The sequence below is a fragment of the Natator depressus genome, chromosome 1, assembly GCF_965152275.1.
Source record: "Natator depressus isolate rNatDep1 chromosome 1, rNatDep2.hap1, whole genome shotgun sequence".
NCBI classification, from domain to species: Eukaryota; Metazoa; Chordata; order Testudines; family Cheloniidae; genus Natator; species Natator depressus.
Window position 1 is genome coordinate 235512952 of NC_134234.1, and position 20972 is coordinate 235533923.

The window sequence follows — 20972 nt, forward strand, 5'->3', positions numbered from 1 at the left end:
TCTGGAGCCTGGCATGGCGGACCACATAAGTGCAAGCTGCCATGTGGCCCAGCAGGCACAGACAACCCCTGGCTGTAGTCAGAGGAAACGCGGAGACTTCCACAATGAGACTTCGCCATCATCTGGAACCTTGCCTGTGGCAGAAACGCTCTGGCGCAGGTGAAGTCGAGGACCGCGCCGATGAACTCTATCTTCCGCACTGGCACTAACGTCGACTTTTTGTCGTTCATCAGTAGGCCCAGAGAGCAGCACGTGGCTTGAAGCACCACGATGTCCCTTCGGACTTGACGACTGGCTTGTCAAAGGTGGCTCCAGGTCTCGAGGTACGGGTAACTTTGGATACCCCAGCACCTGAGGTAAGTCACTACCACCAACATGCAGTTGGTAAACACCCTCGGCGCTGTCGCCAGGCCAAATGGGAGAATCGCAAACTGGTAGTGGTGGGGCCCCACCGTAAACCGGAGGAAGCATCTGTGTCCTTGAAAGATCACTATGTGGAAGTATGCGTCCTTCGAGTCGAGGGCAGCGTACCAGTCTCCCGGATCAAGGGAGGGGATGATAGAGGCCATAGACACCATGTGGAACTTTAGCTTCCGTAGGTACTTGTTGAGGTCTCTCAGGTCCAGGATGGGCCGTAGACCGCTCTTGGCCTTTGGGATTAAAAAGTACCAGGAATAAACCCCCATGTTCCTGTACTGTAGAGGAACTTTTTCCACCACACCTAGCTGTAGTAACCTCTTTACCTCCTGCACAAAGAGACTCTCATGAGAGGGGTCCCTGAAGAGGGATGGGGAAGGCGGGTGTGAAGGGGTAGTAGAAAGGAACTGGAGGGTATAACCCCATTCCACTGTGCTGAGGACCCAGTGATCCGAAGTTATAGTGGTCCAAGCCAGGGGGAAAGGGGAAAGCTGGTAAGATAACACTGGGAAAGATGGATCCGGGAAAGAGTCTGGTAGGTCGCCCTCGGGCACACCCTCAAAACAACTGTTTGGGCCCCTGCTTATTACGGGTTGAGCCCGACTGGGCAGAGGGTGGAGGCGGGTGGCTCAGGCGGTGCTTGTAACCCTTGGCTTGTTTATGGGGCTGGTCCTGCCAAAGCGGGCTCCCCTGGCCCTGAGGCTGCTGTAGTTTGAACTGCTTATATGCCGGGGCTGGGACGTAGAGACCTAGGGTTTTCAGGGTGGTGCGGGAGACCTTGAGGCCATGCAACTTGCTGTCTGTTTGCTCCGCAAATAGGGCCCTGCCGTTGAAGGGCAGGTCCTGCAATGACTGCTGGGCCCTGGTGGACAACCCAGAGAGGAGCACTTGGTTATGTGATTCACCACATGGAAACAGCTGAAGCCAGGTGTGGGCAGCAGCATCTGATGCCTCCTGGAGGGCCACCTTGGCCGCAGTCGTGCCCTCATCAAGGATGGTTCGGAAATCCTTCTTGAAAGCCTCAGAGAGCCACCCTTCAAACTTGGCTTGCCACATATTGAAGTCCTATCGGCCAAGGAGGGTGGTTCGCTACCCTCAGCTGAAGGCTGGAAGATGAATAAACTTTACATCTGAAAAGATCCAGCCTCCTCAAGTCTTTATTTTTGGCGGTGGCCCCGGGTTGTCCCTGCCTCTCCTTATGGTTAACTGCCTCAATCACAAGGGAACTGGGGGCTGGGTGGGAGTATAAGTACTCGTGCCCTTTGGTTGGCACGAAGGGCCTCTTGGCTCTTTTAGAGATAGGCGCCAGGGAAGACTAGGTCTGCCACAGGGTATTAGTGATCTTGGAGACCCCTTCATGAAGGGGTAAGGCCGAGGACGTCAAACAGAGTCCAAAGGCTCTTCCAATTCCTCTGCCTGATGCCCCAGTTTAGAAGCGACCCTCTTCAAAAGTTCCTGGTGCACCTTGGTGTCATCCTGAGGAACTGGATGAGGGGGCCCCGTGATAGCCTTGTTTGGCGATGACAATGCCGGTGCCACCTCCACATCCATTGGTGGTCCAGCAGCTTGCTCCACTGGGTCCTCCTGCACCTGCAGGGTCTTACCACCTGAAGCCTCGAGCACCGGAGTGGGACAGGATACCGAGGCTCCAGACACCAATCAGGCAGCCTGGGAAGGTTGGGTGAACTCCCAGGAGTTCCATGGGTACCATGGTGCCAGCCACTGCACTTGGAGCCATGGGACAGGTTTTGGTGCTGATAATGTAGTTGGCACCACTGGTACCCAGGCTTGTCCTGCAGTCAGGGAACCTTGCTCTGAGCCGGAGCTACCAGCAGAACGGTTGGTACTGGGCGATGAGGATCGGGCTAAGCGGTGGCTCTTGTCCAACCAGTGCCGGTCGCTACATCCCAAAGCTGACCAGTCCGAGCAAGATTGTCTTGGTTGGGCTCTCAGGGACCAATGGCGTTCAGTGGATCTGCACCAAATACCCGGCGATCCACGCCTCACGCTACTCGACCAGTACCGCGACATCAAACAAGACTGAAAGCTACTACGGGCTGGTTGCTGGGAGGATCGCCCTGAGTAGTGCAATCTCCTTCTTGGAGACGGGCAATGACGGCCTGGCGATCGGCGGTCTCTGGTCTCTGATCAGTACCGGACCCTTGGAAACTGTCGGGGCTGGTCCCAGAGTTTCTGCCAGGTGGCACATGCCACAGAAGGTCTGCACCAATCCACCAGCAAGGTACGCCTTGAGTCCCTTGATCACTAACCCTGGTGCAGGGACCAAAGAGGGCTCAGCTGAGCCTGTCTCTCTAGTCCTAAGGCATGACAGCTTCAGGCGGGCGAGCGATGGCAGGACATCCCTCTTGATGGGAAACGGTCCGCTGAGGCAGGGACAGACGTATAGGTCCCAACGCAGGTTTTCCTTGAGACCAGGATACCACTGGAGCCAGTGTGGGTGGCACCGGGAGGGTCAGGATCTCCTGAGCCGCTTGAAGGGCTTCAGGCGTCGACAGCACCTGAAGCTGGCCTGGGCCCACAACACTATCTGGGGTCCCAGGCGAAGTATGGGATAGGCTGCACCGCTCGACCTGAGCTGGGGCCCAAGTTCCTAATGGGGGCGTTCAGCAGCCTGGCATGGGTCGTGGCTCGCCCCCCGCCCTCTCCTTTCCCTTGCGGGAGGTAGGAGATCTTCCCCTCACAGTCTTTTTTTGGCTTCTTGACCAGAGCTGCGGAGGGGGACTGGTGCTGGCTCATGGATGGCGCCAGCGGAGCACTGCACACGGAGGCCGCGATGCTTGGTGCGGAGTTGGACCGCTACTCCGGAGCCAGAGTGAGTGCCGACTCCATCAGGACTGCTTTCAGATGGATATCGTGCTCCTTCTTCATCCTAGGTTTGAAGAACTTGCAGATACTGCACTTGTCACTTATGTGCCCTTCGCCCAAGCATCTTAGGCCGCTGGTATGTGGATCACTGACGGGCACAGGCCGTTTGCATCGATCACAGGGCTAAAAGCCTGGGGACTGGGGCACGGGGACTGGGGTAACTGAGAACTACTAACTATATACAACTATATTACAGCTTTTCAAAGGTCTCAAGAACTGAGAACAAAACAATGCTAGAAGTTCCAGCACCATCACTGGTGGCACGAAGGAACTAAGGGTTGGGGGGAGTCACAATCCTATGAGGTTATGAACTTAAAAAGGTATGTAAAGATAGAAGAATAGGTCTTATAGGGGACATCTCCGGTCAGGAGAGGAGAGAATTGCTCATGGAATGTGACCAAAATGTAGCAGCAGAGGCAATCCAGATGCAGACCCTGGCAAACAAGCAACAGTTAGAGCATGAAGGAAAAAATGGCAGAACTTCAAATAAAGGAGAAGGAGGCTGAGGATGCAGAGGAAAGGGCATACCAGAGACACCTAGCAGAGGTTGAAATTGAAAAGGAGTCTCATAAAATGCACATGGAAGAGATACAAGCCGAGAGAGAAGCACATCAAAAAAAGGTAGAGGCTCACACGCTGCAATGCCAAGTCCTGAACAGGCAAAGAGAACAGCCTGTGGATACTTCTCCTCTCAACAGAGACTGGGATAAAACCTGCCAAATTTATAAAGAATCTAAGTATCTTGAATTTTTATCCACATTCTGTGGTATTCATAAAATTCCAGAAGAAAACTGGATGCCAATTCTCCTGACCAAATTGACTGGCAAAGCGAGGCAAGTGTCTAATGAAATGGGCTGGAGGAAGCTTTGAATTATAAAAAGATTAAAGCAACTGTATTGCAAAGGTTAAAATTACTCCTGACTCCTATAGGTTGAAATTTAGTAATCTTAAGATGTCTGGTAATGTTACTTATGTGGAATGCACACACAAACTGCTTGGTTATGTTAAGAAGTGGGTCATGGGAGCGGGAGCATATGATGACTTTGGTAAACTGTTGAATTTAATTACTCTAGAGCAGTTGTTTAGGCTGACACCAGAAGATGTTAAGGCTACAGTTTGTGATAGGCTGACTCAGTTTTAAAAAGCAGCAGAAATCGATGACAAATATATAGAAAATAGGACTCGTGAGTGTAAGCCCCAGGGGAAAGGTAATCCCTCTGCACCCCAATTTAAAAGGGCTGAAAGGTTTAAGAATAAACCAAACCCCAATTTTGTTAAATAACCTCATAAAAGTCGAAAACATAAAACCTCTCACTCTAACAGGAAACAGGTGATCTGTAATCACTGTGGGACCCATGCCATATAAAACCCAATTGCCCAAACCTTAAAAACACCCAACAGTCTGCACCCACGAAACCCACCGAGTGCTAATGATGTTACATACATAACAATGATGTTAAATACAGAGGCTAACCATGTAAGCACTAACACTGCCACCTTGCGTGCAAATGCTGTCTCTTAGTCTGAAAGGAGATGGAAAAGGAAGGGAATGACCCCACGAATTATATTAATGCGGAGTCTTTGGATGGTAGAAAAGAATTTATTAACAGCGCAAAAGTTAATAATGTTAGATGTGTAGGATGGCACGGTTAAGCATCTGACATTACTTTAGTTAAAAGAAGTCTTGTCAGAGCAGGACATCTGTTGCCAGATAAAAGTGTAAATATTTTGGCTCTCTGAGTTCTCTGTGAAAGTACTTTTGGCCAAAATCCACCTGGAGGGGGAAATTTTTAAAGGTGATATTGTGGTTGGTATTAGCGATTTGCTACCCGCTGATATCTTGATTGTTAACAATATCGTAACTATATTTAATCAGATTAATATCATAACCAGGTCACAGGGAAGGTATGGCTCTGATGCAGCTGGTGTCAGTGAGGAAAACTGTGAGCAAGCAAAGAGTGTCTCCCAGTTTATGACAGTTGAGAACTTGTCTGATATGATTCTGAGGTTATTCTGGACTTAAATTAAACACAGGAAGAATTTGTTGCTGCTCAGAGTAGTGACCCAGCTGAAGAAGGAAGGAGAAGATTTTTTTATGAAAAATGGATTTTTGTTTAGGAAGGCTCCTTCAGGGAAAGAGAGGCTTCCTAGTGAACTTGTGAATGGATAGCTGTGCCTGAAGAGTGCAGGAGAGAATTGCTCCAATTAGCTCAAGAATCATTGTCTGTTGAGAGTAGCAGTGTACCCACTGAAAAGACTGACCCCATTACTAACTGCCAGAGTTTTTCAGCTGAGCATAGCTCCACTGACTTAACTCTACAGAGTACCGGGAAAGGTGGCTTAGCGAAGGTTTCAGAAGGGGAAAATGGAAAAAGAATTTTTGGGGCCTATAAAGACGCCCTGTAACCAGTCGGCTTTGCCTAACCAGCATTTTGGAGTAGTACAGTTGTTGGCACATGGGTATTCCTATGCTGATTCTTTAATGGAAAATGCCCAGGACAGGGAGGCTGATGCAGCACCTGTCCATCTAGCTTGTGTCTCAGATCCAGAGGGTAGGGTGGGTAACTGACTTTTCAGACCAGAGCAGCCATGCAGACGAACCCTCGGGAACACAAAGGGTGGTGGTAGACAGACTCTCACCTCTAGACCCTTTGAATATGTCCTAGTGAGCTCAGGCACATCTGATTCCATGTGGAAGCACAATTTAATAGTTGAAAGTCTTCAGGACACTGATTCGGACATGCGGGTGGAAACTCTCTCTTTGAGAGAGAGGCCAGTCTCTGAAGATTCAAAGTAGATTCAAAACGAAGCAGCCAGCAGTATCTGTGAACATGCAAATTAACAGGCTGGGAGGGGGAAGGGAGCTTTGCCACTTACCCAAAGAAAGCTGCTGAGAGGATGCTGCTAGAAACAGACATTCCTGGTCAGCAGCAGAGTTGTTTACACAAGAAGGCTCAGATTACAACCCTACAGGAAGTGGAGAAGGGCTGGGTCCTGAAGGTGAGGGCCACAAGTTAATCCCAAGAAGGTAAATAGGCTTTTTACATGTGCACAACCATGACGTTGGGAGACAGCTCCACAGAAGGTCTGCTAATATACAAGATTCCCCTACATCCTTACCTCACCGAACACTCAAATACCACAGCCCTCAAGATATGACTGAATTAAAGGCATATGCCAAGGGAAATACTAAGATAAAGGAAAAGCTAGTGACTAGTTACGGTGCTAATGATAAACCTTGTTTTTGATCACACGGTTTATCATAAGCACCATAATTTTCATTACAAATGAGCGTTTACAAGTATTTTTATACTATGCTTTCTGCTTAGACAAAAAGAAAAGGAGTACTTGTGGCACCTTAGCGACTAACCAATTTATTTGAGCATAAGCTTTCGTGAGCTACAGCTCACTTCATCGGATGCATCCTTTTCTTTTTGCGAATACAGACTAACACAGCTGCTACTCTGAAATCTGCTTAGACAATTTGTCTCTGAGGCTAGTTTGTTCAGTACCCTTCTTGAACCTCTGCACAGTGATACCTTAGTATAAACAATCTTTTTTTTTTAAATACAGCATCACACTCCGAACGCAAAATTGATGTAGGAATGGGTATCCCGGACACTGTTGAATACATCCTAAGAATTTCCCATTCTTTGTAAGGACTGTTATGGGGGCCACAATGTTACTGAACCCCTTTACAAATCTATTGTAACAATTAGCCAGACCAATAATGGATTGGACCGGCTTCTTTGTTCTAGGGGCAGGCCAGCTTTTGATGGCCTCTACTGCTAAGAGATCAGGGCATACCAACCTATTGCTCATACGGTGTCCTATATAGGATACTTTTGCGAACCCTATTCTGCATTTGGAGACCTTGGCAGTGAGGTTGAGTTCCTTCAGCTTTTGTAACACAATTCTTACGATTTATGTGATCTTGCCAGGAGTTACTGAAAACAGCTAAATTGTTTATACAAGCTCTGGCAAATGTTTGTAATCCATTCAATACTTTGTGAACCAGTATAGTGATTTTTATGGGCTGACAATTATGCCACCTTATGACACCACCAGTCTGAGGTATATGCCCTGTATTCTAGCAGTTTGACCTGAGATTGGTGCTTTTACCGGTGTCCTATACCAGATGGAGTGACACCTAGATTATCTTTAATCTCCATCCCATCCTCAGCATTTAGTAGTCCCACTTCTTCTTTCCTTGTTTTGTTCTTATTTATATGGCTATAGAAACTTTTACTATTGGTTTTAATTCTCTTTGCAAGGTCCAACTCTGCTTGGCTTTTGGTAGTTCTCACTTTATCCCTACTCTTTCTGACCTCTAAGAGGTAGCTTTCCTTGCTGATCCACCCCATCTTCCATTCCTTGTAGACTTTCTGCTTTCTCTTAATCACCTGTTTGAGATGCTTGCTAATCCAGCTTGGTCTCAAACACTTCCCTACAAGGTTTTTCCCCTTGCTTGGGATTCAGGCTTCAGATCATTTCTGCAACTTTGACCTAAAGTAATTCCAAGCCTCCTCTGCATTTAGATCCTTGAGTTCTTCAGTCCAGACCACTTCCCTAACTAATTCCCTTAATGTTTTTAAGTTTGCCCTTTTGAAATCAAGGACCCTAGTTGCAGATCTATTTATTTTTTGTTTATCCTTCCATTTAGTTTAAACTGAATTAGCTCATACTCCCTAACACCAGCTCTTCTAGGAGGTCCTCACTACTCACCAGAATCAAATCTAAAATGGCATCACCTCTTGGTGGTCAGCAACTGTTTGGTAAAGAAATCTGCCAGCTATCACATCCAGGAAAATCTGGACTCTACTATTATTAGTAGCACTTGTCCTCCAATCTATATTTGGGAACTTAAAGTCTCCCATAATCACTCAATTCCCAGTAATACTTATTTCATTAAAAACATTAGAGGTCTCTCTTCATATCCAAATCAGATCCTGGTGGTCTGTAGCACACCCCATCTGTTGATCAAGCACTATCCCAGGAGACCCACTACTAGCTTTCTTCCCCAAAGTGATTTTAGCCCAAACAGACTCTGTCTTATCCATTCCGTTACTTCTAACTTCTTTCCAGTCTACCTCATCATCATTACATACAATGCTACTCTACCACCTTTACCTTTATTTCTGTCTTTTCTGAACACCACATACCCTTCAATACCTGTACTACAATCATGACTACTATTCCACCATGTTTCTGTTATTCCTATAATATCTGGTTTCACTTTCTGCACCAGTAGTTCTAGTTCCTTCCTTGTGTTACCCAGGCTCCTTGCATTGCTGTACAAACATCTTAGTTGTTTCTGCTTCCTCACCTGACTGAGTACAGTCATTCTGCTGCCAGTATTGCCTACCTGACTGTTAGCACTATCTCTCCTCTCAGTGTTCATTTTCCTACCCACTGCTGTTACTTTCTCATTGCTGTATCTTTTCTTACCTGATTTTCCTCCTGCTCAATATTAGAATCAGGTGTGGAGATTACATGAGCATCTCCCCAAAGTTCCTAGTTTAATGCTCTTTCTATCAATGGTTCCAGCCTCCATCCCAGATGTCTATTTCCCTCCCTACTCAGGTGGAGTCCATCCCATGAGAACCGTCCTCTGTCCATGAATGCCTCCCAGTGGTCAGACATCCCAAAGCATTCCTAATAGCACCACTGCCTGAGCCATCTGTTGAGCATCATAATCTTGTCTTGCTTTCATTTTCCTCCTCTAGGGACAGGCAGAATTCCACTGAAGATCACCTGAGCCTCCGTTTCCTTAAGCGTCTTCACCAGCCTGGCATCGTTTTCCTTGATGAGTTCCAGCGAGAATCTAGCTGTCTCATTTGTTCCCACATAAAGTCAATCAGTAGATTCTTTCCTGCTTCCATTAGGATCCTCTTCAGGATCAGGCTCACATCCCATATCTTAGCTCCTGGCAGACAGCACACACCCTCCTGTTCTCCGGATCAGCTCTGGTGACAGACCTGTCTGTTCTTCTTAGCAGGGAGTCCCCAATCACATAGACTTGCTTTTTCTTGGTGATGGTGTGATTCTCCAGACTTCCTCCTGTTCTTTCTGGTTTCAAGTCCTCTTGTCTTTTATTCTCCCTTGCAATCTTCCTGTATCCTCCTGGGGCTCTGAACTCTGGGTATCTCCACTGGCTCTTCCCCTCTTCTTATGACTAGCCGCTGTTCTCTTCTTCCTTGTCCTCCCTCCTTCAGTTACAGCCCCTTCTTCCTTTTTCAACTCGGCAAACCGGTCCTGAGATCTATTTCCCCTTAACTAGCCAGTCCTTTCCTTTGCCTGATTCTCATAGTCCACTGGCCACTTTCCTCACCCAGCAGTCTCCACTCCAAGTTCTTCAATCCAGCTTGCATCTGTGAGTCTTGGCTTTTCCCTTCAACCTGCTCTTGCCTTCTGTCCATCACCTGCTCGGAACCCTTCAAAACTCAACTATAGTTTTCACCTGCATCTCCAAGCCTCAGATCTTCTCTTCCACCAGCTCTGTCAGGCAGCACTTCATAAAAAGCAAGCTCTTTTCAGGTACCTGCTCAGGAAAATGTACATGCCACAGTTTCCATATCTGGTCATCCTCATTTGTCTCTTCCATTCCTTGGATCACTACCACTGCTGCCTCTGTAGCTGTCATACCCTACCCTCCTAAGCACCTTTCAATGAAAAAGAAAAAACAAAACCCCAAAACAAAACCCCAACAAACCCAGTTTGCTGGCTCCTGTGCTGCTGGCTGGCTGCTTGCCTGCCTTTATAGGACTCGTAATCAGGAAAGCCCCGCCTCCTAATCAGGGTTCTGCTTCCCGCACAGCACACTGCCTCCTACCAGCCTCTGCAAACTGAGCAAAACAAAACAAAACAAAAACCAACCCCACCCCACAAAACAGAAAAAACCACACAAAACACACACACAAAACTCACTCACTGCCTTTAAGGTACAGGGGCTTGCCCAATCCTCCCTTCTCCTGCAACAGATCTCCCACTCAAACTCCCCCTGTTTACAGCTCTGTTTGCTGGCTCTTGTTTTATACCCACTTCACACAGGTACAAATGAAAGGGAGTAGAGAATCAGGCTCCAAGCATCTAAATGTTCTCTAGGTTAAGAAGCACTCCAAGATTTTTTTTTATCACTACTGGTGTTTCTCAGCCTAGCACTGGGGGGACGCTTCCAACCTGCCTTAAACTTGCTGTAACAGACTGGAGAAAAAATGATGGTTTAAAACTGTGTTTTTGAACTATTAACGTTATGATTGTTAAACAGTTCTTATACCAGGGTAGAAAGCGGTCTTACAGATTCTTCCACTGGGTTTTCACATTGATAGCACCAAATACATCCTGATGTAAACAGAGAACTTTCACTGTGATCCATGGGAACTGTGCTCACTTACACCAGGGCTGAATTTGGCCTCTAGCATCACAAGTTTTGTCAAGAGGGCTGCCACCAGCTCAGAAATGCCAATTATAATGTAACAATTTCCTAATTCAGTGTTTAAAGTTTTCAGTTTATTCCTGGAGATAAGCCATTTTTACCTATCTATGAATTTTTAGACAGCTGCCCTGTGCAGAATAGGTGCAGTTTTTCTTTAAGACATTACCACAACTTTCTATGGGTCAAGTTCTGCCCCCCAACAGGGCTCCCACTGGAATCTCTGAAAGTTGTCCGTGTATTTGAAGGCAAAATTTGGTCAAGTCTTAGGACACTCTTGCACCTTGCCAGGTTTTCTATCACGGGGTCCAGTTCAATACATTTTATGCATGTTAACATTAATGCAAGTAGCCCCTCTGAAGCCAGTGGGACTCCTGGCAAAATACCACTCAACATGCATAAGGGTTGCAGAATCAGCCCCCTTAACATGCATGATGTACTAATTTCTTTACCATGAGTCCCACAGTAAATTGAGTATTTTGAATTGTACGTAACTAGTTAAGCAAAAATCACCCATTTGGGATCGTTAAGGAAAAAAACAGTTAGGTAGGTCAAACTTGACAGGGACCACAATTATATCATACAGCTTTAAAATTAAAAAATAAGACTTTGTAGAGAGATCTGTCTGGGAAACAGAATAAATATGCTAGGATAGTAATATACAATTTAATCCACTCATGAATAAAGATGCCTGCAATTCATTTGTAGTTTGACCACTCATGAGTTATCAGGTTTTTAACTTTTCTGGATAAATGCATTATCTTAGTCCGACTTATCATCAAATACAAATTATTAAAATAAGACATGGACAACCACAATCTTTTAGGTTTACATGCATCTTGAATGAAATTCAATACTACAGTCTACAGAGCGAAAATGACTGCTTTAAATATACAGGAACAGAATGCTTAAAAAGAGCACTTACTTGCCAATCCTTTTTCACAGTTCTTCGTGACTGAATTTGTTCTGCATGCATTATAACTGCAGGTTGATTCACTTGCACTCTTGAGATCGAGCCAAGGTCTACGAAGAAGACTCCCATTAGTTTTAGTGTATTTTTAATATATTTTAGTGGTATTTAAAAAGGAGAGGTCCTCCTTATAATTCAAGTCCTTTGAAGGCAGCTTTGGACTCATGTGTCCCTTTAAGGGCTTAAAGGCCTTTCACCAATCCAAAATATTAAAAACCCCTTTAACGTGACACCTTGTCAACACTTATTCAAGGGAAGGGTCTGTGAATCAGATGTATATACTGACTTTTAGTTTCCCTTTAAAACTTCTGAGTTAATTTAATGGTGTTGAAGGATGGCAGATTGCTAGTCCTGGACTCTAAAATCTTCTACGCCTATAAGAAGTACAGCACAGAAATGGCGGTTCAGCTTCCTCACACTGCCCACCAATGTGCTTCACTAACCCCTCACTTGTCCCTTGAGGGGCAAGAGCATGCCCGTTCAATTTTTGGCTGCTCTCTGCTCAGGCTGCCAGTTATAACCAATTGTAATGTGGACACTTGTCTCCTGGGTTCTATACTCATGCCATCACCTTTCACCAAAGCTACCACACAACGCCTGTGAAGGAGTTTGGGTCAGTATTGTCCTAGGTGAATTTAAACTAGCAGCCTACAGATCAGGCTCTGTATTTATCAGTTTCTAAATCATCCATTTTTTAACACACACACACACACACACACACACACACAAATTGACTCTCTCAAAACCTGTAAATGCTACATACTCCCTAAGAGGTGCTAAGCACTCTCAGCCCTTAAGGAAATTGAAGGCAGAACATTCAAAAGTGGGTACTGAGTTGGACGTTGCGCATCCACAAACTGCAAGTTAAGTCAACAGGAGCTGTGGCTTCTCCCCACCTCTGATAGTCAGGCCTAAGCTGTTCGAAGCTGAGCACCAAAAATTGGAGGCACCCACAATGAACATCCACTTTTGAAAACAGGCTAACTAGCAAATGAGAGCTGAGGGCACTCAGCACATTCCAGGATTGAGCCTTCTACATCTTCAACTTTTAAACTTCCAAGGGCATGACAATGCAAATGTTTGAATTAATGTTCACTTGTGTACATATCCTCTTGATCAAGTAATGAGTCAATGATGAAACTAAAGGCAGACAGATATAAGCAAAGAAAAATAATCTATAAATCTATGGTCAGCTAAACTGCAACTAGTTCTTCCTAAATATCTGTTGACCAGGGAATTAAGCCCTGTGCCTGAAGATAACTTACCTATGGACAGTGCAACGATTCAAGGGTAACATTTCCAAAAGTGACTAGTGATTCCGACTGCCTCCATTTTTTAAAGCCCAAATAGAGGTACCTTGAAGGGGCTTAATTTTTCAGGAGGTGGGTGCTCTGCACTTTCTGAAAAATCAGGTCCCTTTGAAGAGTCTTAAGTTGGACACCTAACAGCTGAGGCAACCAAAAATCACAAAGCATCTTTAGAAACCTTGGCCCAAGTCTTTTTCCTCATGGGACTCTAGGGTTGACTATGACTAGCTAACCCGTTTTTAAAGTTGTTAAACCTTATCGATGTTTGTGTTTAAAATCATGTTAGTTCAAATATATGAAACAATGCATTTTTAAGCACAACCTGTTTTCCTAATTTAGATATGACCTGGGACTTGCTGGAAGCTCAAGGAGGAAACAAGTGTGACTGGAAAGTTAAGGACAGGTGTGGTGGGAACGCAGAACAAAGGCAAAAAACTAAGGCCTGGTCTATGCTAAAAAGTTAGGTTGACTCAGTTATGTTGCTCAGGGGTGTGAAAAATCCATACTCCTGAGTGATGTAGTTAAGGAAACCTAATCCCCGGTATAGACAGCACTAGGTCAGTAAAAGAATTCTTCCATCAATCTAGAAACTGCCCATGTAGTGTTTTAACTGTGTTTATCAGCAGAGTAACTAGAGACATCTGTACAGAGCTAACAACATACAAAATTTTAACATCCCACCATGCCAACATTTTCTTACTACCATGTATTTATTTACAGATAATTAAACAAGCAACAAAGACAGAGAGAAAACACTGGCTGCAAGCAGAGAAATCAAAATGAACCAAGTGTGTTAGATGTAATTCTAGAGAACAAATGATCATTTACAAATTTGTAAAGTTTCCATCAAGATTATAGCAGCATTCACCATACACATCCACTTATGCTTTAAAATCAGAGTGGAAGGAATTTATGTAATTGCAAACACATTTTATAACAGAAGAACCTCAATGATTCTGCATAGGCTAAGTCAAAAACCTGCATATTCTGTTTCAAAGGAACAGCACTCTGGTCTCGCCCACATCTCTGAAAATATTGGAAAGGGCTATAGCTATATGTTCTTATAACCTGGGGTTGATGGTGGAATTTTCATCCCTTTAAGAATTTTTGACAAATGAAATGCAACCAGAAGACCTTTGAACATGCACATATAAACAGTTTAACGATAAGGTAGCTGATCCCTTAGGGCTTGCACACACTAGCACTTACTTCGGTATAACTTTAAGTCTCTCAGGGATGTGGAAAAGCCACCCTCCTGAGCAATATATGTTACACTTACCTAAGTGCCGGTGTGGACAGCGCTATGTCAACAGGAGAAGCTCTCCCGCCGACTGGAGCACCCATGGGGAAAAAAAAAATAGTGGGTGTGCTGTACTCACCAGCCACAGCTGTTTGGCTGCACCCCCAATCAGCTGCTTGGCAGCGCCCCCAATCAGCTGATTGGCAGCTGGAGGAGAGCAGAGAGCAGTGAGCACATAGGGGCCACAGGGAGGGGGCAGGAAGAGGCAGAGTGAGAGCAGGGCCTTGGGGAAGGCAATGGAAGGGGGGCCCTTGGGGCAAAGTAGGGGCGGAGCACCCCCCAGGGAAAAAAAAAAACTCAGTGCCTATGGACAGGAGAGCTCTCTGCACTAGCAGCGCTACAAGGGCGCAGCTACATCGGTGCAGCTGTAGCAATTCTAGCGTAGACTATCCCTTACAAAGACCTCTGCATCCTCTGTAGCTAATCTGATGTTGAGACCCTGAAGTGACCGGTGTTCCTGGCTTCCCAGAAACCATTATATACAACGTTTGACTTAGTCTACTGATAGGAATTAAAACATGGATCTGTGTCAGAGTTGTGATTCTCCTCCTACGTGCCTAGTGTACAGGCAGAATCATTAGACCTTGCTGCAATTTATCAAGACTCCTGATAACTTTACTACGTACTGGGGGCAGCACGACCTTTCAATCCCTTTGGAAGACTTGATCAAGTCTTTTAGAAGCTCAGTACCTTGTCTGAAATGCTTCACCTCTTCTCTAATAAGACCTACTGTCCACAGTTACTCTGGCGCTGGACGGCAAACAGTGAAGAGTCCCCTTTGTTCATGATATCTTGATTCTTTCCAGACTCACTCATTGCGTTCAAGGCTACGAAAGACAACTGAGTTGATCTGTCAGAAAATTAACTTTGTATCACTTCTTCATGGAGCGAAAACGTCTGTCGTAACACGACTGCTTGTATAGAATATGCAAAGCATGCAGAAGAGGAAGAATTTGAATGTTAAATCCAATTTGTTACAAATCAATAATTCTTTCCTTTTGTGCTATCTTATGCCATAAACCTAAATCTGACTGAGCCTGAGTCTACACAGCCAAAGCTGTCCACAGGTTAGCCTACCTAAGTGACACAATAGCAGTGAAGACAGTGCTGCAATGACCTCAGAGTGGGCTAATGAGCCAAGTACATAACCAGGGACCATGCAAGGCTTGTGTTACCCGCACTGCATGGTCTTCACTACTATTGTTATCTACACTAACTGGATTCAAGCATGTGTGTCAGCTGGCCTGCACACAGCTTTTTGCTGTGTAGACAAACCCTCAGGGGGTAAGAAGAAACTTCCCCCGCAGGCAAGTTATTCCATTATTATCCACTTTGGAGTCTTTAGCAACTTCCTCCGATGCATCTGATACTGGGCATTCTTAGGGACATGATACTGTACTAGATGATTTAATCTGGTTATGGCAGTTCATATGGTCACAGTTAACCCGTTGGTCAAAGCTACTGAGGAACTCTGGGTAACTTTCTCTGGGAGGGAGAATCACAGACATATATTTGAGGAAGTAACAAGCATGTTAACGGATATATTTGGTTTAAACAAAAGACACAACTGAGTCTGTGCCATTCGAGAGATGGCTGGACAACTGGGGAAAACCAACAATCCCATTAAGGGATTCTTCTGTTAACTCATGTTTTCAGCTTTCCCATTCAATACCCCTTTAAAAAGTCATCTGCTCATTATTACTACAGCACCGAAAAAGCATGCTGGGTGCTTACCAGAACAAATAAAACAAGAGCCTAGATTTTTACAGATTACAATCCTGAGCGAAGCGATGCCTAAATACTTTTAAAAATCTGGACCAAAATCCCTGCCAAGAAGAATTTACAATCTAATATTAGACATGAGAGGGTAACAAAAAATTGTAAGGGATGTGGTGTGGAAGGACAAAGGTTATGATAATAAGCAGGAGCAGATGGAGACTCCAATGCAGCACAGATCCTTTCTTCAAGCACACATCTCTATTAATTAAGAAGGGGGTGGAGAAGAAAAAACAAATAAATATGTATCAGCATAATCATCTCTAAATAGATTTTCAAAGTTTGCCATGTGGGATCTTACCAGACCTTTAAACATAAATGTCTTTAGTCAGAAAAAAAATCAGTCTCAATCCTAACTTTTGTCTATTAAAATTCAGAACATAACCATTATTTTAAAACAGAACTGTTTGCCTTGGATTTTTCCCCCCACTTTATGATTGAGCGAGTCTGGCTAGGGAAAACTATATTTAATTAGGCTCATTAACCTTGCAGTGTGAACACTCTTTTTTTTTTTTTTTAAATAAGTCATCTGCTAGTCATCTGCATAGTCATGTGGCTTCAGGGATAAAAGCAATTAAAGCAGCTACATTACAGCTAATTAGCCAATATTCTGTAATCACTCTCTTAAAGTTTACTTTTTCCTCTGAAGACATCTGAAAACCTTCAAAACCGTAGTTAAAACTTTAACAGGAAAACCATTCCCTTTTGAATTGGCAACACAAATCCAATAATACTAAGCTATTCCATCAGTAACAAATAAATTAAAAATCTGCTTCAATACATAACCTTATAAATACCCAAGCTACACAACCCACTCTTTTTTTAAATACAGATTTGCTCCTGACCAGAAGTTGGACTTTTATTTAATCCCTTTGAACAGCTAAATTGAACGCTTAAAAATTAAAATATTTTTTTAAAAGATAGTGTTTGCATATTTTAGTGGTAAAGTGAGAAATTCAACTAAGCATAGTCCAAATCCAGCCTCCCACACTCATTTACATAGGCCTAACGAGTTCAATAGAACTACAAATGTAAGTAACAGCTCAAGGATCAAATCTCATAATGGAATGTGTTAAATTGGTTACCATTTGAGGTTTGATTTTTTGAGTTAGAAACTATGATCATATGTGATATTTTGGGTATCACCTAAACCGTAAGGGGTTCTATCACTACATGCATTGTAACTCTGGGGGCCTATGTGCTGTGCAGTGGTTGTTCAAATTTCTGACACCAGCATTACTTTTAACAGCAACAGAACCTAGTGAAAATGTCCCTGCAATGGTGACTGTCAGAGAGCATTTTCTAGAATTTATTGACATTGACGATACTACAAGAGCTGGTATGACAAATGTGCTTCTTAAAAAGCTGGAAGATACAGGAATTGCAATAGCTGACATGAGAGGTCAGGGCTACGATAATGGTGCCAACATGAGAGGAAAGAACAGAGGAGTACAGACACGGATCCGAGAGTTAAACTCTCAAACTTTTTTTGTCCCATGCAGTTCTCATTCATTGAACTTGGTGATTCTGTTGCTGTTAAAAATGCACCATTAAAGTCATTTGTTCCATATGGCTGATGTCAGGTGTGCAGTCCAGAATAACAGAGTAATAGCTTGCTGACTTCAGATCTGCCACAATCTTCTGTTTGACTTTTGTTGCCAGTAACTGTATGATCTCATTTTGAATTGTTTTTCCAAGGTAGTGGTGGGTGTACATTTCTTGGGTGGTGACTATTCTTAGATGCTCCTGCAGTACAGCATCAAACTCAGCCATCAGCTCCACAATTTTAAGGAAGTTTCCATTGTTTGGCACATACAGCTGATCTGAAGTGCCACACAGTGCTAGGTTTTGGGTAGCAAGCATTCTCACAATGGCAATGAGCCTTTTCAGAACTTTTTGCCAGTAAAGAGACTCTGATGTAATCTTCTCTTGATGCTGACCCTCTATGGTGGCCTTTAAACTTACTCTCATCTCAAGCTCTTTCCACCTATGGAATGCTCTCTGGTGATTTGCTGCCTTCTCATGGCATGCCAGATTTCTAACCAGATTTTTCCAGTCCTTTGTTCCTGTAGAACCCAATGTGGCTGGAGCATTAGACTGGAAGAGTCTGCAACAAAAACAGTATGCAGCATTCTGGGGTTTTGAGTACATAAGCCATGGCCTCTCCACTTTGTCACCATTGGGGATTTCACGCCAGTAATGTGTTGGATGGAAACTTCTATTTTCATTGTCTTTCGGGAACATGAAGTTTTTCACTTGCTGTGGCCCATGCAGTACAAGGAAGTCCCTCAGGCTCCTGCTCAAATGGGTCCACAGTCCTGGATCATCTAGACTTAAGGAACTAAACTCAGCAGCAGCCTCCACCACACTCTTCTCTGATCTACACTTTTCTTCAGGAATGTGCATAGTTACATCCATTTGAGATGGAGATATGGACGCTGCAGTAGCTGCCAGGTCACAGGCACTCTAACTAACGGAAGATCAGGCATCTCCTCACCACTCACATCCTCACTGGGAAGGCTCACCGTAAACATTTGTATCTCAGGAGAGCTCCTTCCTGCTTAGATAGAAAGAAAAGGAAGGTTTTCTTTCTTTTTCTGAATGCTGCCCCAGAGGGGTGTTTTCTTCTTTCTCTCATGACTGCTGTTCTGTACCAGCTATAGTGGCTCTCAACACTCAGTTGAAGGGGACAAATAAGCAGGGCTGGTAGCAGGGCCTGAGTGAGGGAAGATATCAGCGTCTTAAGGGCCTAACTGGCTCCTACTGCTTCAGTTGACTTCCTGTTCGCCTCAAGTGGGTTCAGGGAAGCAGCAGGAAACAGGAAGCTCCCTGAGAAGCTGGTGTGATTCAGTCCAGGCTCCTGGGGGTGCTAGAGAGGTACATAAGAGGCTCCTCCTCCTCTCTCTCCCTGCAGCTCCTGCTGCTTTCTGTTATTCCCTCTAACCTTTTCTCCTGCCTGTTATGTCTCTTGTGCCCTCCTTCCTCCAGCACAGCACTCCACCATCTCTGTGCATCTAGAGCAGGGAGAATCCATATGCACCAGCAGCAGACACAATTTTCTACACTCTGGGTCCTAGTGGCGCCCCCCCACAGTCTGGCACCTGAGGCGGCCGCCTCAGTTCGCCTCATGGTAAGGCCAGTCCTGCCTCCTTTCAGTTCAGCCTCCCTACTCCATCGGACCTCTTCACCCTCAGTTCAGCCCCGCCCCCAGGAACCTCCCCCATCAGTTCAGCAGCTCCCACCTCACTCACTTCAGCCCCCTCAGGCAACCTTCACAGGCAGTGCTCCCAGCCGATCTTAAAGAATAACATCCAGTCTTTAGGAATGGTTAATGTTTAATGCTTCAAAGGAAGACAAACAAATAAGTCCTGAATGAGAAACCATAAGCCAGTTTCTACTCTGCTGTAACATTAGTTTAATAATCACAAGAAAACATTAATATTTAATATTTAAATCAAATGGCCAATCACAAAAAAATTTCAGTTTAATAATTAAGCCAATATAATGATATTTACATCCTTTGTAAAGCACTTTCACATCCACTAATGAAAATCACTATATCAAAGCTAGGTATTAATAATAATATTAAAACCAGGTTTATGCTCTCTTGAACAAGGATGCCACACTGCATTATATAAATGCCACTTTCCAACAGGCTAGATTTCACATGTAAATGGCTCAGAAATGCCAACTATAAAAATACATACCTTTCAAATAAACTAGATTATATTCCCGGTGGAAAAATCCATCCATCCATCCTTCTACTCTCAGATTTCTGGGCTGAGGAAAATGGGCAGGGTTTTGTTTGTTTGTTTAACATCCAAGAATGCACTTTAATCATTGTAATTCTGAGGACACTGTTTTGCAAAGGCAGATAATGATGTAATAATGATGAGAGTGCAGGATTGGTAGCCAGGTTTCCTGGGTTCTAGTCATAACTTTCCCACTGATTTGCTGCAAGATCTCTCACCCCCACATCTGCCTGGGGCTAATCATTAGGTACCTAAGTTTGAAAACGTGGCCTAAAAGTACGGCACCTAAATAAGTGGCCTATTTTTGAAAGGTGTTGAGCCCTAGCTCCCACGTACTAATGCTCACGAGGGAAGGTTTATTTCTAGACGCAAGTCAGGCTCTACACAGACTAGCTGCATCTCTGGTTTTAAGCGTCTTTTTTATCTTCTGTCTGTAACCTGAGTTACAGGGTGTCCCTTCTTCCTCTGATGTGGCTACCTCGTATGAAAAATCTCTCCGAGAGGATTATGATAAACTTCCTGGTAGAAAGTCTGTATATCAGTTTGCTAAACCCACAGTGAAACCAAATGAGGCAAGAGGGGAATGCTAAAGGCATGCATTACAAAAGTAACTCCTCTAGGGAGAATGCTTTCCAGCAAAAGTCTATTTTATTCATCTGATACAGTCGTAGCCCGTGCTGCACCAAATCAGACCAATGGTCTATCAAATCCACTATCCTGTTTCCAGGAGTAGTCTATACCTGGTGCTTCAGAGGAAAGTGGTAAAACATGCAGACTAAGCACCTGGTCAGAGCATCTTTGGAAGCAGTGTGGGAGAGGACAGATTCCTTCTTCCCTGATGCCTGTGACAACCAGTTTATATATAAATACAGGAGATTTATTCCCCAATCTCAGCACGTATAGCTACAAATGGTGTAGACTGTAAAATTCTCTAGCCCTTTTCAAAATCTGCCTTCAGTACATGACTCTGTTGTGGCAAGCAAATTTCACAGGCTGACTATATTCTGTATGAAGTGGCATTTCCTTTTATCTGTTCTAACTGCACCTGCCCTTCGTTTTAATCAAGTAACTACCTTCTTCTAATATTATGGGACAGTGGGGGAGGGAGCGAGAAGATGGAATTAATGATTTT

The 20972-nt window shown here is 44.4% G+C and overlaps 1 protein-coding gene across 8 annotated transcripts in view; it reads right to left on the reverse strand.

Annotated features, from left to right (window-relative positions):
* The window catches only part of DERA (deoxyribose-phosphate aldolase), a 140897-nt gene that overhangs the window by 112510 nt on the left and 7415 nt on the right, over positions 1-20972 (reverse strand). For 6 of the 8 annotated variants that reach the window (XM_074938311.1, XM_074938291.1, XM_074938276.1 and 3 more), the window contains exon 2: positions 11661-11758. In XM_074938311.1, the coding sequence (XP_074794412.1) occupies positions 11661-11758 (98 nt within the window). Of the gene's footprint in view, positions 1-5943; positions 6081-11660; positions 11759-15002; positions 15139-20972 lie in introns of those variants that run through there. The other 2 variants (XM_074938284.1, XM_074938302.1) reach the window with 2 other exon arrangements.